The sequence below is a fragment of the Lethenteron reissneri genome, chromosome 23 (genome assembly GCF_015708825.2).
Source record: "Lethenteron reissneri isolate LAM-NWPU_2019-01 chromosome 23, ASM1570882v1, whole genome shotgun sequence".
Lineage (NCBI taxonomy): Eukaryota > Metazoa > Chordata > Hyperoartia > Petromyzontiformes > Petromyzontidae > Lethenteron > Lethenteron reissneri.
Window position 1 is genome coordinate 2,371,433 of NC_083801.1, and position 20,252 is coordinate 2,391,684.

General features: G+C 49.5%; 4 protein-coding genes across 4 annotated transcripts; 1 reads left to right on the forward strand and 3 right to left on the reverse strand.

The window, feature by feature from the left end:
* Positions 1–6,168: 6,168 nt before the first annotated feature.
* On the reverse strand, positions 6,169–7,216 carry LOC133345740 (heat shock protein beta-11-like). The gene has a single exon (XM_061556708.1). It carries the CDS (start codon positions 7,199–7,201, stop codon positions 6,587–6,589), a length of 615 nt encoding a protein of 204 aa, XP_061412692.1. The 5' UTR covers positions 7,202–7,216; the 3' UTR covers positions 6,169–6,586.
* Positions 7,217–10,275: 3,059 nt separating this feature from the next.
* On the reverse strand, positions 10,276–11,403 carry LOC133345741 (heat shock protein 30-like). Its single transcript, XM_061556709.1, has one exon. The coding sequence runs from the start codon at positions 11,261–11,263 to the stop codon at positions 10,709–10,711; it is 555 nt and encodes a 184-aa protein (XP_061412693.1). The 5' UTR covers positions 11,264–11,403; the 3' UTR covers positions 10,276–10,708.
* A 4,382-nt stretch (positions 11,404–15,785) lies between these two features.
* Positions 15,786–17,144, reverse strand: LOC133345742 (heat shock protein beta-11-like). Its single transcript, XM_061556711.1, has one exon. It carries the CDS (start codon positions 17,082–17,084, stop codon positions 16,470–16,472), a length of 615 nt encoding a protein of 204 aa, XP_061412695.1. The 5' UTR covers positions 17,085–17,144; the 3' UTR covers positions 15,786–16,469.
* Positions 17,145–18,188: 1,044 nt separating this feature from the next.
* On the forward strand, positions 18,189–19,564 carry LOC133345843 (heat shock protein beta-11-like). Its single transcript, XM_061556863.1, has one exon. The coding sequence runs from the start codon at positions 18,262–18,264 to the stop codon at positions 18,874–18,876; it is 615 nt and encodes a 204-aa protein (XP_061412847.1). The 5' UTR covers positions 18,189–18,261; the 3' UTR covers positions 18,877–19,564.
* Positions 19,565–20,252: the final 688 nt, after the last annotated feature.

Below are 20,252 nucleotides of genomic sequence, written 5' to 3' on the forward strand. Positions count from 1 at the left end.
AAGGGGCACGCAGGAGATTCCTGCCAAAATGCGCTTCGCGCCTCTGACTTGGGAAATAGCGCCATTTTTACGGAGCGCCCGTCAATTGGCGGGAATCGCGAGCACCAGGTGACCGGGGACCTCCACTCTCCTCCGCTCACGTCATCGGCGCGCGCCACAAGTCGCCATGCACCACCCATGGACGGGGCCGCCATTTCTCATACCGACGGCGCAACGCGGGAAAATAATCTATCGGAAGACGACTAGGTGTTTCAACAGCAACTTTCCGCGTTGACGGCCTTTAAAGCTGAGGGGGGTGACTGGGGAGATTCCTCGCCCATCAAGAAATGTCGGGGTGGTCCGACGCTACGGCGCTACGGGCGCTACCTGCGATGCTGGACGACGATGCGCTCGCGGCCTTCAGGTCCACCCCGAGATCGGGCCGCTCCACACTCAAAGCCGCGCTGGGCCTCATGGCCAAGGTGTATGGACCACCCTCGGCCTGCCGCCACCAATTCTACGGGTGACGGAAGAGGGACACGGAAACTACACTCGCCTACCGCACAGCGCTGCTTGCTCTCGCGGACGCCGCCTTTCCTCGCATGGACGAGGAGGGGCAGGACGCCATGGTGATGGAACAGCTGCTGGCGTTAGCCCAGGACCTGGGGGTCCCCATCAACACGGCGGACGAGGTGGACATTTGTTCGTTGCGGGTTGCAACGAGCATCCAGGCACACGAGGTCCTGAAACGGAAGCGGGGGGTCGTCTGCGTATCTGCCGCGGTCTCAACTCCTGCCCCGGTGGACACCGACCCCCAAGTCATTCTGCCTCGGGAGGAGGCATTCGCTACAGTGAGACCGGGGGATTGGAGGTCGGGGGGTCGTTCGCCCCTGCGATCGACCCGCAAGCAGGAGCAACCGAAACCTGCGACGTCTCTCGTCACGTGCTACAACTGCGGCCTTCAAGGCCACGTGGCGTCCAGGTGCCGCGCTCCGCATCAGCGCGCCACGGGACCTCGGCTGGACGACGACCAAGGCCCAAAGTCGTCCCAACTACCCCCGGCAAGTCGCGGCACCACGCATGCTCGGTCCACATACACGTCACACGTAGGTCGCCGCTTCGCGGCGGAGGATGTACGCATGGGGGCCGGAGATTCAGTTCGGCGAGGGGGGTTCGTACGGGGGCCAGGAGCGATCAAATGGTCCGAGTTGGGCCACAGGATGGTGGCTGCGTCGGCCGGGTTGTCGGTGGTTACGGGATTTATAGACAGTATTGAGGTCAGGGTGCTGGTTGACACGGGTGCGTCGGCAACTATAATTTCTGATCTTATTTACAACATTCTCCCCGTCCAATGTCGGCCCCTGCTCCCGGTAGACGTGCCATGTTATGCGGCGAATGGGGGCTCCTTGGGCATTGTCGGCCAGATTCGGGCGAGCATTTGTATAGGGGATATTAAATTGGCGGAACCTGTTTTGGTCTCTTCCTCCCTGGCGGTTCCATGTCTGTTGGGCACAGACTTTTTGGCTAAAATGGCGATAAAAATTCTCGTTGATCAGGGTTGTATCGAGCTACTGTCGGGTCGCCGTATTTCATTTTTGTCAAACCCTACAAAACTGCGCACGGCTTGTGCGACGGTCCAAGCGCTGGCGACCCATACGGTGCACGTACCCCCGGGATCGCAGATGCTGGTACCCCTCTGTTTACGGAAGCCATTGGGGGGGGAGTCGAACAGGGCTGTTGGGGGTCTGGACTTAGCGGTGGCTCAGACGTTGGTACGGGCGGACAGGGACCCATTCGTCATGGTTTTGAACGCGGGGTCGCGGCCAGCCGTCATTCCACAGGGCACCGTGCTTGCTCACGCGGCGCCGGTCCCTGTGGAAGAGCGGCTCATTGCGCACGTTGATCCCGCTCCGGCGCAGAAAATTCAATTGGGGGAAGATCAACAGTGGTTGGACTCGTTATGTGCAGGCTCCAGTAACTTGTCAGGTGTGCAATTGGGGGCGCTGCGCGCCCTGCTAAGTGAATTTTCGTACGTATTCAGCAAACACAAGTATGATATTGGGTGCACGGACCTGTTACGCCACCACATTGAAACGGGTGATGCGGCCCCGATTCGGCAGAATCCTTTCCGGTTAAGCCCAACCGAGAAGGAACACGTTCAATCGGCCGTCAATGACATGCTGACCGCCGACATCATTTCGCCCTCATCCAGTCCATGGGGAGCACCCATCGTGCTTGTTAAAAAACAAGACGGGTCCTTGCCATTTTGTGTTGATTTCCGCCGCCTAAATAAGATCTCTGTGGCTGACGCGTATCTGCTCCCCAGAATGGATGAATCTCTGGATGCATTGGCGGGGGCGCGTTATTTTTCTACGTTAGACCTACTGTCGGGATTCTGGCAATTGCCGCTCGATGAGGAGTCCAAACCAAAGACCGCATTCCGGACCCCGGTAGGCCTGTTCAAGTTTAATCGTTTGCCCATGGAACTCCATTCTGCTCCCGCCACGTTCCAGAGGCTTATGGAATTGGTTTTGTCTGGTCTCCAATGGGATACCTGTTTAATTTACCTTGACGACGTCATCGTTTTCAGTCGAACTTTCGAGGAGCACCTCCAACGCTTAAGGGGGGTGTTCTTGAGGATGCGATCGGCTAAGTTAAAGTTTAAACCGGCAAAATGCCACCTACTTCGGGATTCCGTACGCTACTTGGGGCACATTGTCGGCCGTTTGGGGATCTCCACCGATCCCGCGAAGATACACTGTGTCAGTTCATGGCCGACGCCTACGTCGGTTACTGAGGTCCGCAGTTTCATTGGGTTTGCTTCCTACTACCGCCGTTTCGTTGAGCACTTCGCCACCATAGCCAAATCCCTGCATGCTCTGACAGCTAAAGGGGTCAGGTTTCGCTGGGGGCCGGAGGAGGAGGCCGCGTTTTGCTCCCTTCGGGACGCCTTGGTGAGTGCTCCGCCCTTGTGTTACCCCGATTTTACGAAACCCTTCCTGCTGGACACGGATGCCAGTAACACAGGCATTGGGAGGGTGCTCTCACAGGTGGTCGGGGGAGTCGAACGGGTGGTCGCCTACAGTAGCAGGGTTTTGTCACCTGCGGAACAGCGCTACTGTGTGACCCGTCGCGAGTTGCTGGCTATTGTTTTTTTTGTACAGCAATTCAGACCGTATTTCTAGGGCCGTTATTTTACGGTCCGTACGGACCACGCGGCGCTTCAATACGCGTTGCGGGTCGCCCAGCCCTTGGGCCAATTATCACGGTGGTTGGAGGTCCTCCAGGACTACCAATTTACGACCACTTACCGTAAGGGGTTGCGCCACACCAACGCGGATGCCCTGTCGTGGTTGTCGCCTCGTTCCGAATGTGCGTGTTTTCTGGGGTCGGCGCGCTGTAAGCCGCATGTCGCCGTCCCCGGGGGAGAGTTGGTCGCTGCCGCCGATGCGCCGCGGGTCGACGTTCCCGCTACTCCTACGGGCGGGGACTCGCTACTTGCGTTGCCTCTTATTGAATGGGGCCGACTCCAGATGACTGACAGCTCCCTACTTGCGTTGCGTCGTAGGGCAGGGGGTCCCGAGGGAGGGCAAAAGGGAGCTGGCTCCTGGGTGCTTAAACAGGGCCTACTCATGAGGTGGGACAGTATGTCCCGGCGACACGCGCTTGTCGTGCCGTCTGCTATGCGGGGTAGAGTTGTTCTGGCCGCTCACGAACGCCTCTTGCATCTGGGAGTTAACAAAACGCTCGCCCTGCTCCAGCGGGACTATTATTGGCCGGGGATGGGGAGCGATGTGGTGAACATACTCAAGGGGTGTGTAGGGTGCGCTCAACGGAAACCACCGCCCATTGCGGCTAATCCACCGCTACAGTCCATTCAGGTCTCGCGCACGAATGAGCTCGTTGCGCTGGATATCTTGGGGCCTTTTCCGGTGACGCCTAGGGGTAACAAGTACCTGCTGGTTGGCGTGGAATACTTCACTCGATGGCCCATGGCGTGGCCGCTTGCCAACCAATCGGCAGCGGCCGTGGCGGACGCCTTTGTCCAGGGCTATGTTTTGGACAAGGGTGCTCCCGAACGCTTGCTGACCGACCAGGGAAAACATTTTTTCGAGCGTTTTACTGCATGAGGTGTGCGACCTTTTGGGTACAAAAAAAGTGCGCACCTCCCCGTACCACCCACAGACTGACGGGATGGTGGAGCGACTCCACAGGACGATTACTTCCATGTTATGCCAACAGGTATGTGAGGCTCAGGTTGACTGGGACTTGCAGGTCCCTGGTGTCCTCGCCGCGTACAGGATGGCCCCCCATGCGGCTACGGGGTTTTCCCCATTTTATCTCATGTACGGTCGGGAGGCCGATCCGCCCATGGAGGCCCAGCTGGGGATTCCCGATCCGCGGCCTAAATCTAAATTGGCCGACCATATTAAAATTAACATAGCGAAACTGGCCGAAGCGCGGGAGGTTGCAAGGCTGAATTCGAGGTCAGGCCAAATTGCTAACGAGCGGTTGCGTGCACGAAAGGTGTACGTGCACGAATGGAAACCGGGCGATAGCGCCTGGCTGCACTGCCCGCATGCGCCATTGGCTACATCCCCTAAACTGCTGCGGCCATGGAGGGGACCCATGGAAGTCGTGCGAGTTGCACGACCCCAGTGCATTCAGATAAAATGGGGAAAGCGCCGTTGGTACATTCACCCCTCCCGGCTGAAACCGTTCTCGGCGCCATATGACCTTCCTTTATGTCGTGATGACCGAACATGTGATGTGGCCATCGACTCGGGGAGGGAAATTTCTCCGCCTGATCCTCACATGTCTCCGCCTGATCCGCTCCCAGGTGTCTCGGAACTGACGGCTGCTGACCGTCGGCGACCGGATCCCCGAGGCACGTGCGGTTCTTCCAAGCCTGCTCCGTGCCTTCCTGGACTGCCGGAGCCACCGGACGGCCAAACACGTCATGTCCCGTACGATGGACCGGCCAGGCGGACCCATGCTAGGTCGCGCAACTTTTCCTGACTGAAAAGGGGGGGACGCGACGGTTCCGCCGGGTCGTCTCGTCACAGCGTTCCCCGGCCGTCCGACCGTTCTAATGTTCCGTTCAAGGGGCGAGCGGGGGGGGGGGGGGGGGGGGGGCAGGGGGTCGAGGGGACGATGGACACGTCACTCTTGTAAATACTTTATTCGGTTTACTCGTCGGTGTGTACATATGTTCGTTGTTATTACTGTTTAATGGTGGGATTTATTGCGTGGATTGTGTTGTGTTTTGTTGGTGTTACGGGGCGCACATGCGGAGAGGGTTTTTTTTGCAGCCGGGCCGGCTGCGAGCTATGTGGGAGGGGGTGATGTAGTAGTGATGTAGTGGTGGTACGTGCTGGCGGGGAGGATCGTGAGACAGCGCGTGGTGGGTGGCTACATCACGCTCCGCAGGCGGGTGTCCACATCGCGGTCCGCATAGGCCCCGCACCCCTGGAGCGGAGGGCTATGTAAGGCGATGCGCGGGGGCACTCGGGGAATCGTGAACCAGTGAAGACAGAAGACGGAGGAAGAGATAGGCCCTGAGACCCCTAGCCCCGCTGCCCTTGTAAGGGCCGGGACTCTGTGAGGCTCAGAGGGGAGGCCTTGGGATTCACGGCCCGACGTCCTTGTAAGGGCCGGGCTGTGTAACCCAGTGGTCGAGACCCGTGCCTGGCAAGGCGGGTCTGATAGCTCCCCGTGGGGAGAGCGTAGCCGGAGAGCCTGAGTACGAGGCGAGTTAGGCACGCGTACCCTATGGGAGAGACTGAGTGCGTGGCCGAGTTAGGCACGCGTAGCGTAGGTGTTATCTCGGCTGTGCCTGTTACTGTGCAACCGGTGTTAATAAATAAGTGCTGCCCCGTCAATTCGTCTCCCGCCATTATTGAGATATTACACAAACATACACAACATCCTGACCATGAATCGGCTTTGCGGCTGATTAAATGTCAAGCATTGGAGATTTAATTCTGATCCAATTCTGTTCGCTTCGATTGATTTTGGCGCAGTTTAAAATATATTTTTACATCAGTAATTACGTAACTACACTCATGTTCATTCGGCTGTACTCAGTTCTCCATTCCTTTAAAATAATGGAAAATTCTGATAAATAATTAAACATGTTCGGTTGTGCGTCCTGAGGTTCAGTATACAAACTGGACTGAGAACATTGGGTTTTACGTAACAAAAACTTTATTTCATTTTTATTTATTTCATATATACTGACGAAAATAACAAATCAAACGTTCTAAATTATATTGTATATGTACTGCATACAATGTTAACAATAAGACCTCAAAGCAGGAACGTACATGTACACCTAAATAACTATATTCGTGTGTAAATAATAAATTGCTTACAATATTGTACTTATTGTTGCCCCGTAAAATGCAACATTCTTAATCTAATGAGTCGCATTGAAAATAACGTCCTGCAGGATGTTAAATTACTGTTAAGATACGACACATTACACATCTTTAAACATTCTCATGAAGACTTGAAATACTAAATTCATGACATTGTATCAAATTAAATTCCAGCACGAATACTGTTTAAATAGCCAGACACGGGAATGGATGCTCCAGGCGCCACTCTACGCGTGAGTGGAGCCAGTGGACTGAGAGGCCGTGCCAGGAGTCGATGTCGCTGGCTGCTCAATGGCCACCACCCTCTCGGCCGCTGCAGGGAGGGCGCGGCGCTGAGCCTTGACCTTCAGCTTCCCGTCTTGGGTCAAGCAGCAGCTCACGCTCTGCAGGTCCACGTCCCTGGGCAGCTGCGTCTCCCTGTGGAACTCCTGGCAGCTGTGGCTGTAGCTGCCGCTGCTGACTTCTCCGCTCTTCACCTCGCGCCGTCCAGCCACCACCAGCTTGTCTCCAGACACCTTCACGGCCAGGTCCTGTGGGGAGAAGTCCTGCACGTCGAGGGACGCGACAAACCCGTCTCCCTGCTCCCGTGGATCTTCAATCTGGAACCCACTGCTCACGGCCGGCTGCTGCAGCAGTGCGTCTCCGAGGCTGCCCGGAGCCCACGTGTGGCTGCTGAGCTGATCGACTCCACGGAAGATTCTCTCCATCCTCTCGATCTCGCTCCTCATTTCTCGCTGCAGCTGCTGTAAGAGACTTTCACCGCGGGGCTTCCAGACCGGCCAGCCTGGCCAGACGCTCCTCTCCATCACGTGCATCGCAGGTAAGTAAACACTCAGGGCCATGCTTGCTAGTTGACGTGCTTCACAGTGGGGCTCGCTTCAGCTGTGAGCGCTGTTCCCTCCTCCGCCGATGTTCTGCCAGTGCAGCTACAGGAGCTGCTTTTATAGCCCTGGCAGTGCTGACGAGCAGATGCCAGGGGCTGTCAGAAGCGTCCAGAATGACGCAGCTGCTCCCAGGGGCTTCCCTCATCCACAGAAAATATCAGTGACTCGTGTCTCAGACTGCATTCTGTGACAAGTTCACTACAATAGCATCCAGATCACGCAGCCAACTTTAGCATTACGTCTATTTTAAAAATAACATTGTACAGAATTTATAGTTTGCATTAATAAAGTTTAAAGTAAGACATTCGTTGGCTTTGCTCATCTCACTGTGTGCCTCAGTCTTTCCTGACAAGGCTGATGATGTCATTGTGCTGTGTAAGCGAGCATGTAAGTGTCGGTTTGTATCACCCTTCAAAGTGTAGTAATTTAAAGTAAATATTAGAAGAGCACATTACTCTATTTTACATTCATTATATCACTGTGTAACGAAAACATGTTTTTTTTTTCTTGGGTAGTAAGTGTTTCTTCCTAATTGGTTATTCCTCAAAAGTATAGAAAATTACTATTATTCCCCACAAACTTTGCAATACTCTGATAGTGCACTGTTTTTGAGTTGTACGCCTTTTGGTGTCATCTGGTCCAACACCAATGGAGACTAGGCTCTAAAGAAAGCTGTCTCGGGTGTGGACCAATCAACTTCAAGGACAGTGCATATCATTATCATCATCAGAGTTGTATCTTTTTGTTTGCATTTTGACTACTTGTGTTGTGGTTATTGCAAACATGATGCCTTGTATAAAGGTGTCAGTTTTGTACCAGTTTAAAGGGTAAAACCTACTATATTTTGCCACTGGTAAAGGAGGTCTCAGTGTAAGAAGTGTAGTGTTGGAAGCGCAGCAGCTCCTCCAACCTCGTCTCCCATCGTTGCCTTGTAGGAGTACACTACATCATACTGATGTTATAATACATTATTTTAGTAATGAAATAAGGTTTAATAATATTATTTCATAATCATGTATGAATTATTATTAGTGCTATTACCAATACCCCAATAATCCCTCCTTATTGCTCGTATGAAAGAAATAACGCTGCTAGGAACGCATCTCCATATATGCAATGGTATAATGACCCCATTTATCGCCGATTCTATTTGCGCTCACTTCTCCAGGAACGCATCTTGAGTGTTAAACGAGGTCTGCCTGTATTTGTGTAATTTAATATTATTCACCTCTCGACATCCCTTACATCTGCAGCTCATTAAATGGAATGTAAAACCAGTATTTATGTGCATCGCATCAGCAATGGAATAAAATGGTCCTGCTATCCACAGTTGAATGAAAACGGGCACAGTATTTGACAAATGGAGATGGTTCTAACTGGTAAGGTACGTTTTATCTTTGCTGTTGTGGACAAGATGAAGTAGCCCAGGCATAAAGCTTCCCCCACTGCACCTCATACAGTGACATGAACCAGACGTTTACTGACATTACTCACGGATAAGATGGTCATAACGAGCAGGCTTCATCTTTTCCCTGGTGTTACCGGCAAGGTGACGTAGCGGGGACCGCGGTGGTGAGATGTTCACTACCTCGCCGAGTATTCAGGAGGTAGTGGGTTCGATCCCGACTGACGCCTGCTATATATTTGGAGTTTGCGTGTCTCCCCGTGGTCGTGTGGATTGTTCTCCGGGTCCTCCGGTCTTTTCCTCTACAATTAGAAACACGTCTTTAGAGTGTGTCTGCTATAAATGTCCACGTAATAATCTACTTCGTTGAGCTATCAGTTGTGGCCAGGTCGCTTCCGAAAAAAGAGCTATATAGCTCAGTGGGTTTTACGTGGTAAAATAAAAATAATAGTTTAGTTTTAGTGTGTTTAACTTTGGGAGTCATCGTTTGTGCGGAGGTCTCATATCCTTCAACTCTGCAAAAACCTTCCACCTCCATCTGTACGGCAGCTGCATCTCACATTTCCTCGCCTCCTTTTGCTGCTGAGACACATGCATTCATCAGATCTTGATTCTACCACTGCATGTTTCATGTAAGCCCTCCCCAAAAGAAATGTTTCCCTCTGCGTTTTAATTGGTGGCATGCTAACGTCATTATCCACAAAATTAATGCTAATTCAGTCTTAATGTTGTTTTTATCATAGCCAAGAGGATAAACTGCTGTTTGTGTTTAGTTTGTTGTCCTTCCCCGCATCTGCGATTAGCACGGTTGGCTGCGTACGGTGCGAAAAAAGCTCTACATGCAAACAAGATTGTCCATGCATCATCTACACCAGTGGTTCTCGGCCGGGTGTCGGCGGACCTCTGGGGGCACGTGGGGTGATTTATACTCGTGTGAAATTATATCATACATGAGAGTCATTGGTGAACAATCATGTATGAATCTGCCAATATTGAAATAGCTATAATAACATGTAAATCTATAAGGTAACCTATAACGATATAAAGACCTTTCTACACTCATTGATCCTAAACAATGTGATTTACTAGAGCAGCCAGCGAGTGCGAACAAGTTACGTCATGCATGCAGAGTGTCCGTTGATTTTTTTTTATTCGCTTGCAGTTACTAGCTCGTGAGGATACCTCACAAAATGGGTAATCGATTAAAATATTAATGTTAATCATGCGTTTATTTATTTATTTCTCAGAACCATGTTGGGTCAGGCAAGGGGGGGGGGGTAACTCGGTTGAAACAAATTTCAACAAGGAGTGTACAGTCGCCAAAACAAAGTTTGAAAACCAATCGGCTACACCATCTCTCCATATATCTGACACAAGATGTTAACTAAAGACCGTACAAGGTGCTGTTTTCTATCGAGCGTGATTGGCAGGGGCTGACTAATGGGCCATTCTCGCCAACAACTCGTCAAATCTGTGGGAATTTGCTAAAGAATGGTGTATGCTGGTAAGTGGATGTCAGAAATCGTCCCTTTCCCAAGCGAAGGTTGTTAATGTGTGCTAGTTTCACAGCCCTGAACGGCAGATTTTATTTTTAGCTTGGACACAGAAAAAAAAAGCACAAACTTCCGTGAATACTGGGATCTTTTATTTTGCAGCATCAAATTACTCTATTTTCAAGACTATTTCCACTGTAACAATTAAATTGAACTTGCAAAAAAACATCACAAGTTTGTCGTTATAAAAAGCATTTGAAACGAATGTAACAAAGCATGGCATTAAAAGCGAGAACAACATTAACGTTATGTGCAGGAAAAGCAAAGTTAATTGAAAAACAATGACTTCTGGAAATTGGTATTAGATTCAAAGAGTATATTCATTGAACAATTAAGCCATGTTTCGTTGATTAACTTCGTAACATTTTAGATGTATTTTATTGTACTTCACATAGTGAATGTGAACAATTAGCATTGTTACAATTTTGCATTTAAGAAGCAAGCACTTTCTGCAGGGCGTTTAACGTTAGATTCCAAATGTTAATGTTTTGGTGAGCACTTCCCAGCTCACTCAATGGCCACCAGCCTCCCAGCAGTCACGGCAGGGAGGGCGCGGCGCTGAGCCTTGATCTTCAGCTTCCCGTCGTCGGTCAGGCAGCAGCTCACGCTCTGCGGGTCCACGTCCTTGGGCAGCTGCATCGCTTCGTGGAACTCCTGGTAGCTGTGGCTGTAGGCGCCGCTGCCTTCGCGCTTGACCTCACGACGTCCGGCCACCACCAGCTTGTCTCCAGACACCTTCATAGCCAGGTCCTTTGGGGAGAAGCCCTGCACGTCCAGGGTCGCGACAAACCCGTCTCCCTGCTGCCGCTGATCTTCGATCTGGAACGCGGCACTCACGGCCGGCTGCTGTTGCAGCGCAACTTTGGGGATGCCCGGAGCCCACGAGTGGCTGCTGAGCTGATCGACTCCACGGAAGATTTGCTCCATCCTCTCGATCTCGCTCCTCATGTCTCGCTCCAGCTGCTGGAAGAGGCTTTTGTCTTGGAGGTTCCAGACCGGCCAGCCTGGCCAGACGCTCTTCTCCATCACGTGCATTGGAGGGAAGTACACGTTCATGTCCATGATCGTTTACTTTGAAGGAAGTCTCCGAGCTGTAGAGGACTGCTCTGTCTTCTTGTCCGAGAGTGGTCTGCTCGCACAACTAGGGCAGCAATTATATAGCACAGGTAATGCGAATAAGCGTAAGCCAGCATTTGCTGGAACATTCTCACTTTAAGGCTTTAGATGAGTCATGTACAGGCACGCCTTAGCGAGAATGAAGTCATTTTTTTGGTGAATCAGATAGAAGCTTCTCCGGCTTTGGCGTCTCAAAGCATAGAATGCAGGCTGCATGTTCCGTTAACTTAGTAACATCTAACTTTGCAGTTTTCTACATGGTGTGTTTTGTTCGTCAAAAAATTGAGACGAGGGCTATTTGCTAGTTTATATCGAGTGAGCTTCAAGGAGTGAAGACATTAAGGATGATTCCAGATTACCCATAATACTACACCAACCATTAATATCTGTAATTTGCATCCGTTTGCAACAATAGCAATGCATTGCATCTATTCTCATCTGTTATCTTAACCATGGCAGCGGATCCGCGATTATTGCTGTAGGCGTTGGTTTTGGTTTTAGTAATCGTGTTCCCCAACCTCTTGTCCATTCCCTCAGCACATTCGCTTCACATTGTCACAATCCAAGTTCGTGCCACTATCCAGCCCATTGCGGGACTGCGAAATGAAAAGATGTGGCATTATCCCGGATAAACTCCACGAGCCTGACATCATTTTTATATGGCCATGAAAAAGATTTTGTAGAATGCTCAGAGTTTAAAAAACAGTTACACTGTTGAACATTATCTGCATTGTTCGAACTCTGAAAGTAACCTATTATCTTCAAAATTGCTTGAATTTATTCTGTCTCATGGCGTAATTTTCAGGAGCCAAATTGTCAAGGTCTGCTTGCCATGAGAGGGCTTCAGTGTAGAGTTTGTGTAGTTTTGCTATTCCTGCGTTGAAGGAGCTCAGACGTGTATTTTTACTACGTGGTCCATAGTTTGGTTTTGCATGGGCATAATCGTACTGTGGCTTTACTTTAATTAACCATTTGCATGTATGTTAGTTGAACTTAATTCTAGATTTGAAGTTTTCGTGACTGCAAGGATCCATACTCATTGGTTCTTTCGGTAAAGTCACGTAGGTAAAAACATAATAATAATAAATAATACAATTACAATAACTAAATTAAATCACGACGTTTCGGAGGCAACACAAGCTTCCATCAAAACCGTATGTAGCCAACTGTGTTAATCGGAGGTGTATGGAAAGAACTGGCATAATGACCCCTTTTTTATGAAGGAGATAATGCGCATCGGCCTGTTGACGTTTTGATGAGGTTGATGGTTACACCAATGTCTCCAAGAAGGAATCTCAAAGCCAGGAGGTGTGATGTTTGGGTTTCAAATGTGTTTATTTTGGACGCACGTGTTGTGCCACTGTTCACCAGCGTCATTCCAGATCTGGGTGACATTCTAGGATGGTGACAGCGCGAGGTACATTGTTGATGCCTTCGTTGATGGGTAGGCAGGTGATTGTTGTTGTTGTTTCTGGAAAGAAAACGTGTCAACTCCTTTGCAGTTTGCGCGATGTCTCTGCGGATATTTGGTGGCAGATTATTCGCCAGAACAGGGAAGCCAGGGGATTGGTGTCGGTTTCGGTGTTCCGGTAACGATGTACATTGTGTTAATTAATTGTGCATCTGGCAGATTGCTGTTAAAAAAGACACTCACTCTCCCCAGACTGCCCTAAGTGCCCCCGGGCACCATCCAAACTTACATCCACGCCTTCTGGGGCAGTCCCATAATCAGGACATGCGGTGATAAAATAACCGATCTGTACAACGTGATGTGTGGCACCGAGATACTACCTAGCATTGAATCCTCCCTCCTGGGTCTTAAACCCCAAGGTATCACCAGGCACCAACACACCCTTTTCCAAGCATCTAAGATTTCGGTTAGAAAGACCATCATTAGCTCCAGGAATAATAATGGGGCCCCCTCTTTCGCCCTCTGGCACAACTCCCCTAGTCGCCATAGTAGCTTTAGAACACCTGAGTCTTAAACTGAGGAATAGGGAAGGTGAGTTGTCCCATATCTGGGGCCCCCTCATGAATGCCACTCCAGAGACGCTGAGTTTACTTGACTGAACTTGAAATGAGACTGACTCCCCTCCCTCCCGCCCCCTCTTTACCCTTTCCTTCCCCGAAGCAAAGGGGATCTGACGCACCACGTAATACACAACGCTACGTTCCTGCACGTCCCCGTTGGTTGTCTGTCCCAGCCGCCTATCCCGATATGCACCACTCACCTGTCGCGTGGTTTGATCAATACAAAATTATTATTTTTTAAATATATACACACTAGAATTCAAATCCGCCAATACTGGACATCTGTGAAAAATTGCTTCATAAGCTAGTCGGATTCCTCCAATCGAAATAAAGATTCTGATTCTGAAAGTGGATTCCCAATCAATGCTCCACATTACCATGTTATTATAACAGATATTACGGTACCGCATGGAACACTCCTCTATTGTTTTTAATGATGCTTATTATATGGGGATGATGTTCCGTTCATAATGGCGCACAAGCACAAATGACAACAAACTCCACATTCGGCCATAACACTACCTTGCTTGTAAAAGAAACGTATAATGGGCCCGAAACGTTGCTTATTAGAGTTTGTTCATTCAGAAGGGCCATTGCCTGAAAAGTCTATCATTTTTTTCATTCAAGGCAGTGTTATTTTTTAATGAAATTATGCTCCACTGATGACAGTGTAATGGGTATGTAGAATACATCACCTTGGTGTGCTGCCCTCTGGTGTCAGGAGCAACCCCTTGGGTGTGCGAGCAGGGACAGTGGCAAGAGAGGGCACCCCGTTGGCGAGATGTTAACTACCTCGCCTGGTATACAGGAGATAGAAGGTTCGATCTCGACCCTGACGCCTGCTGCTGTATATTTGGATTTGTAATGTTCTCCCAGTGATCGCGTGGATTTTTCCCCCCGGGTCCTCTGGTTTTTCCCACCACATTTAGAATAAAAATGCGTTTAGAGTTTTTGGCTGCGATAAATGTCCACGTGATAAGCCACTTCGTTGAGCTGTCATTTGTGGCCTGGTCGCTTATGTAAAAATAGCTACGAAGTTCAGCGGGCGATACCTGGTAAAATAAAAAATAAATAGTAAAAAGTCTCGCTCAACAAGCTGCTGTCACGTGCAGCTGTATCGAGTTACTGTCACGAGTGGAATCTTGCTGTGGGTCAAGTATTGGTGGCATGAGAGAAATGCTCAGAGGAAAATATAGCTTGGTCCGCACACAGCGTCTCTTTCACAGCGCAGATAAACCATTGTATTGTTACGGTTGCACATCTGAATTTTAAGGATATGACAAAAACTTTATTTCAAAATGTCTTTATAAAAAATATATTGACGAAAGCCACAAATCAAATGTTCTAAATTATATTGAATGTGTCCTGCATACAATTGTAGTGACATAAGAAGGGAGGGGCTGCTGGGGGCTCTGGGATCCCAGGCGAGTCCAGACGCTTAAGCCTCTGGGCGCCAGGCGCTGGGTTCCCAGGGGGTCCAGACGCTTAAGCCTCTGGGCGCCAGGCGTTGAGTTCCCAGGCGCTTAATCCCCTGGGCGCCGCCAACGGGGGGGGGGGGCTGTGTGTGCTCTGTGGGATGTCTGGTGGCGCACACGGCCCCACCCCTCGTTGGACCAGGCATAAAAGGAGAGCTCCCTGGACGATCGGGGCCCAGTTGTAACTCAAGACCCAAGACCCACGACCAGCCATCTGAAGACCCTGGGATGCTGTGAGAGCCAGTGGTGGGACTCTGGAACTCCCGACTCTACGACCTTGTGAGGGCGAGTTCCGGAGCGTAGCCAGAGTAGAGTATCTAGGCCGGAGAGCTAGGCTGTGTACCTAGGCTGTAACAGAGTATCAGGACTGTTGGAGTGTTGTATTGTAATAAAGAAGTTACCTCTACAAGTGTCTCCAGAACCCGTTACACAATGTTAACAGTAAGAGCTGAAAGCAGGAACGTACATGTACAACTAAATAACTATATTCGAGTGTAAACAATAAATTGCTTAAAATATTGTACTTATTGTTGCCCCGTAAAATGAAACATTCATAATCTGAGTCGCATTGAAAATAACGTCCTGCGGAATGTTAGAATTAAAGTTAAGATACGACACGTTACATGTATTTTAACATTCTTATGATGACTTAAAATACAGAATTCATGACATTGTATCAAATTTAATTCCAGCACCAATACTTTTTAAGTAGTCAGAAAAGACCTAAAGAATATATCATTGCAACCCCGGCCACAATTCTGAGTGCGGAGTGACTGGGCAGGACGACCACACAGGCAGGGCCGACGGCGTGAGCCTGGCACCTTGGGAGTTGTCATTGACAGGGAGCAATGAGGCCGCGCTACCGGTTGTCTTAGTTTTGGGGAATTCTGTCTCAAGAAATCTGATCCACAGTAACGATGAAACAAACACAATGCAGGAAAAATACCCGTGGAACTGTTGCATGAAATTGAAAGGCATTTTATTATATAACAAAAAACATTCGTCATTTACCATTGCCAAAAAACAGTATAGTATTGTCAATAAATATTTAGATATAGTTAGAAATGTATACAATCTGAGAAATAACAATGCATAACGATGAAAAATAATTGAAGATAACATTAAGCATTATTTTATTGCAATATATGAACGTGTAGTGGGAAATTTAAACGATGCGATACAATTTGACAATCATGTACAGCGATACACTTACTCCAACGGAGTTGAATGTGGACGCTGATAACATAAATATTAGTGAAGATAGCGTGAATAAAAACTGCTTTTACTAAACACATTCCTGCAGAGGGAGCTGGTAGGAACTTTGGGTTGCTCGGTCAATGGCCAGGGTCAACGGCGGCGTGGTGTATTCCGCAAATATGCCCGACTGTGAGGGCGGGCACAAGCCGGCGTGAGTAGGTTAAACGTTGAGTTTTATAAGGGCACCACGGGGTGACCATCCCCTCCACACCCAGCCAAACCCCTCCCAGCCCCTCGCCACCCAGTCCCTCCCCATCCAGCCCCTCCCTGCACGACGGACACAACAATTCCCTGTGGGCTGGTGTAACCAGGAGGTTCCTACCAGTAATATCCGTACAATAAAAACATCAATGAAGCAGGTTGCTGGAATGGATGCTCCAGGCGCCACTCTACGCGTGAGTGGAGCCAGTGGACTGAGAGGCCGTGCCAGGAGTCGATGTCGCTGGCTGCTCAATGGCCACCACCCTCTCGGCCGCTGCAGGGAGGGCGCGGCGCTGAGCCTTGACCTTCAGCTTCCCGTCTTGGGTCAAGCAGCAGCTCACGCTCTGCGGGTCCACGTCCCTGGGCAGCTGCGTCTCCCTGTGGAACTCCTGGCAGCTGTGGCTGTAGCTGCCGCTGCTGACTTCTCCGCTCTTCACCTCGCGCCGTCCAGCCACCACCAGCTTGTCTCCAGACACCTTCACGGCCAGGTCCTGTGGGGAGAAGTCCTGCACGTCCAGGGACGCGACGAACTCGTCTCCCTGCTCCTGTGGATCTTCAATCTGGAACCCACTGCTCACGGCCGGCTGCTGCAGCAGTGCGTCTCCGAGGCTGCCCGGAGCCCACGTGTGGCTGCCGAGCTGATCGACTCCACGGAAGATTCTCTCCATCCTCTCGATCTCGCTCCTCATGTCTCGCTGCAGCTGCTGGAAGAGACTTTCACCGCGGGGGTTCCAGACCGGCCAGCCTGGCCAGACGCTCCTCTCCAATACGTGAATCGCAGGGAAGTAAACACTCAGGGCCATGCTTGTTAGTTGATGTGTTTCACAGTGAGGCTCGCTTGAGCTGTGAGCGCTGCTTCCTTCGCCGATGTTCTGCCAGTGCAGCTACAGGAGCTGCTTTTATAGCCCTGGCAGTGCTACGAGCAGATGCCAGGGGGAGCCAGGGGGAGCCAGAAGCGTCCAGAATGACGCAGCTGCTCCCAGGGGCTTCCCTCATCCGCAGAAAATATCAGTGACTCATGTCTCAGGCTGCATTCTGCGACAAGTTCACTACAATAGCATCCAGTTCACGCTGTCAACTTTAGCATTACGTAAATTTTAAAAATAACATTCTACAGAATTCATAGTTTGCATTAATAAAGTTTAAAGTAAGACATTCGTTGGCTTTGCTCATCTCACTGTGTGCCTCAGTCTTTCCTGATAAGGCTGATGATGTCATTGTGCTGTGTAAGCGAGAGTGTAAGTGTCGGTTTGTATCACCATTCAAAGTGTAGTAATTTCAATTCAATATAGAATAGAACATCACTCTATTTTACATTCATTATATCACTGTGTGACGAAATTCTTTTGTTTGTTCCTGGGTCGTAAGTGTTACTTCCTATTTGCTTATCCCTCAACAGTATAGAAAATGTCTATTATTCCCCACAAACTTTGCATTTTTGACCAGGACATTGATATTTAGAAATTTACCTATTTTCAATGAGAAAACGTGTGCATTTGAGTTATTCCTTCACGTAAAGTCATGGTCACAAAAGGAACGTTTGTGGTGAATAATAGCTATTTTCTATACTTTTGAGGCATAAGAAATTAGAAAATAACACTTACTACCCAGGAACAAATATCGTGTTACATAGTGAATTATCAGTGCATAGTGAATTATCAGTGCAGAGTGAATTATCAGTGCAGAGTGAATTATCAGTGCAGAGTGAATTATCAGTGCAGAGTGAATTCCATGGCAGTAAACTGCTCACAGACTGCAGCCCGAGACACGAGTCACGCTCTTGATTCTTTGACGATGATGGAAGGCCCTGGGAGCAGCTGCGTCATTCTGGACGCTTCTGGCTCCCCCTGGCATCTGCTCGTAGCACTGCCAAGGATATAAAAGCAGCTCCTGTAGCTGCACTGCCAGAACATCGGCGGAGGAGGGAGCAGCGCTCAAAGTTGAAGCGAGCCTCACTGTGAAGCACATCAACTAACAAGCATGGCCCTGAGTGTTTACTTCCCTGCGATGCACGTGATGGAGAGGAGCGTCTGGCCAGGCTGGCCGGTCTGGAAGCCCCGCGGTGAAAGTCTCTTCCAGCAGCTGCAGCGAGACATGAGGAGCGAGATCGAGAGGATGGAGAGAATCTTCCGTGATGTCGATCAGCTCGGCAGCCACACGTGGGCTCCGGGCAGCCTCGGAGATGCACTGCTGCAGCAGCCGGCCGTGAGCAGTGGGTTCCAGATTGAAGATCCACAGGAGCAGGGAGACGGGTTTGTCGCGTCCCTGGACGTGCAGGACTTCTCCCCACAGGACCTGGCCGTGAAGGTGTCTGGAGACAAGCTGGTGGTGGCTGGACGGCGCGAGGTGAAGAGCGGAGAAGTCAGCAGCGGCAGCTACAGCCACAGCTGCCAGGAGTTCCACAGGGAGACGCAGCTGCCCAGGGACGTGGACCCGCAGAGCGTGAGCTGCTGCTTGACCCAAGACGGGAAGCTGAAGGTCAAGGCTCAGCGCCGCGCCCTCCCTGCAGCGGCCGAGAGGGTGGTGGCCATTGAGCAGCCAGCGACATCGACTCCTGGCACGGCCTCTCAGTCCACTGGCTCCACTCAGGCGTAGAGTGGCGCCTGGAGCATCCATCCAAGCAGCCTGCTTCATTGATGTTTTGATTGTACGGATATTATTGGTAGGAACCTCCTGGTTACACCAGCCCACAGGGGATTATTGTGTCCGTCGTGCACGGAGGGGCTGGGTGGGGAGGGGCTGGGTGGCGAGGGGCTGGGAGGGGTGGGGCTGGGTGGGGAGGGGATGGTCACCCCGTGGTACCCTTATAAAACTCAACGTTTAACCTACTCACGCCGGCTTGTGCCCGCCCTCACAGTCGGGCATATTTGCGGAATACACCATGCCGCCGTTGACCCTGGCCATTGACCGAGCAACCCAACGTTCCTACCAGCTCCCTCCGCAGGAATGTGTTTAGTTAAAGCAGTTTCTATTCACGCTATGTTCACTAATATTTATGTTATCAGCGTTCACATTAAACTCCATTGGAGTAAGTGTATCGCTGTACATGATTGTCAAATTGTATCGCATCGTTAAAATGTTCCATTATACGTTCATATATTGCAATAAAATAATGCTAAATTTTATCTTCAAGTATTTTTCATTGTTATGCATTGTTATTTCTCACATTGTATACATTTCTAACTGAATCTAAATATTTTTTGACAATATTATACTGTTTTTTGGCAATGGAAAATGACGAATGTTTTTTTTATATAATAAAATGCCCTTCAATTTCATACAACAGTTGCACTGTTCTTTTTTCTGTATTGTGTTGGTTTCATCGTTACTGTGGATCAGAGTTCTTGAGACAGAATTCCCCAAAACTAAGACAATCGGTAACGCCGCCTCATTGCTCCCTGTCCATGACAACTCCCAAGGTGCCAGGCTCACGCCGTCGGCCCTGCCTGTGTGGTCGTCCTGCCCAGTCACTCCGCACTCAGAATTGTGGCCGGGGTTCCAATGATCTATTCTTTAGGTCTTTTCTGACTACTTAAAAAGTATTCGTGCTGGAATTAAATTTGATACAATGTCATGAATTTTGTATTTTAAGTCATCATAAGAATGTTAAAAGACATGAAACGTGTCGTATTTTAACTTTTATTTTAACATCCCGCAGGACGTTATTTTAAATGCGACTCATTAGATTAAGAATGTTTCATTATACGGGGCAACAATAAGTACAATATTTTAAGCAATTTATTGTTTACACTCGAAAATAGTTATTTAGTTGTGCATGTACGTTCCTGCTTTGAGCTCTTACTGTTAACATTGTATGCAGGACACATTCAATATAATTTAGAACGTTTGATTTGTGGCTTTCGTCAATATATTCTTAAAAAATACACTGTGAAATAAAGTTTTTGTCATATCCTTAAAATTCAGATGTGCAGCCATAACAATACAATGTTTTATTTACGCTGCGAAAGAGA

What these genes read in the sequence shown, in the direction of transcription:
- LOC133345740 (XM_061556708.1), bottom strand. Translation starts at nt 7,201, where the DNA reads ATGGCCCTGAGTGTTTACTTACCTGCGATGCACGTGATGGAGAGGAGC.
- LOC133345741 (XM_061556709.1), bottom strand. Translation starts at nt 11,263, where the DNA reads ATGGACATGAACGTGTACTTCCCTCCAATGCACGTGATGGAGAAGAGC.
- LOC133345742 (XM_061556711.1), bottom strand. Translation starts at nt 17,084, where the DNA reads ATGGCCCTGAGTGTTTACTTCCCTGCGATTCACGTATTGGAGAGGAGC.
- LOC133345843 (XM_061556863.1), top strand. Translation starts at nt 18,262, where the DNA reads ATGGCCCTGAGTGTTTACTTCCCTGCGATGCACGTGATGGAGAGGAGC.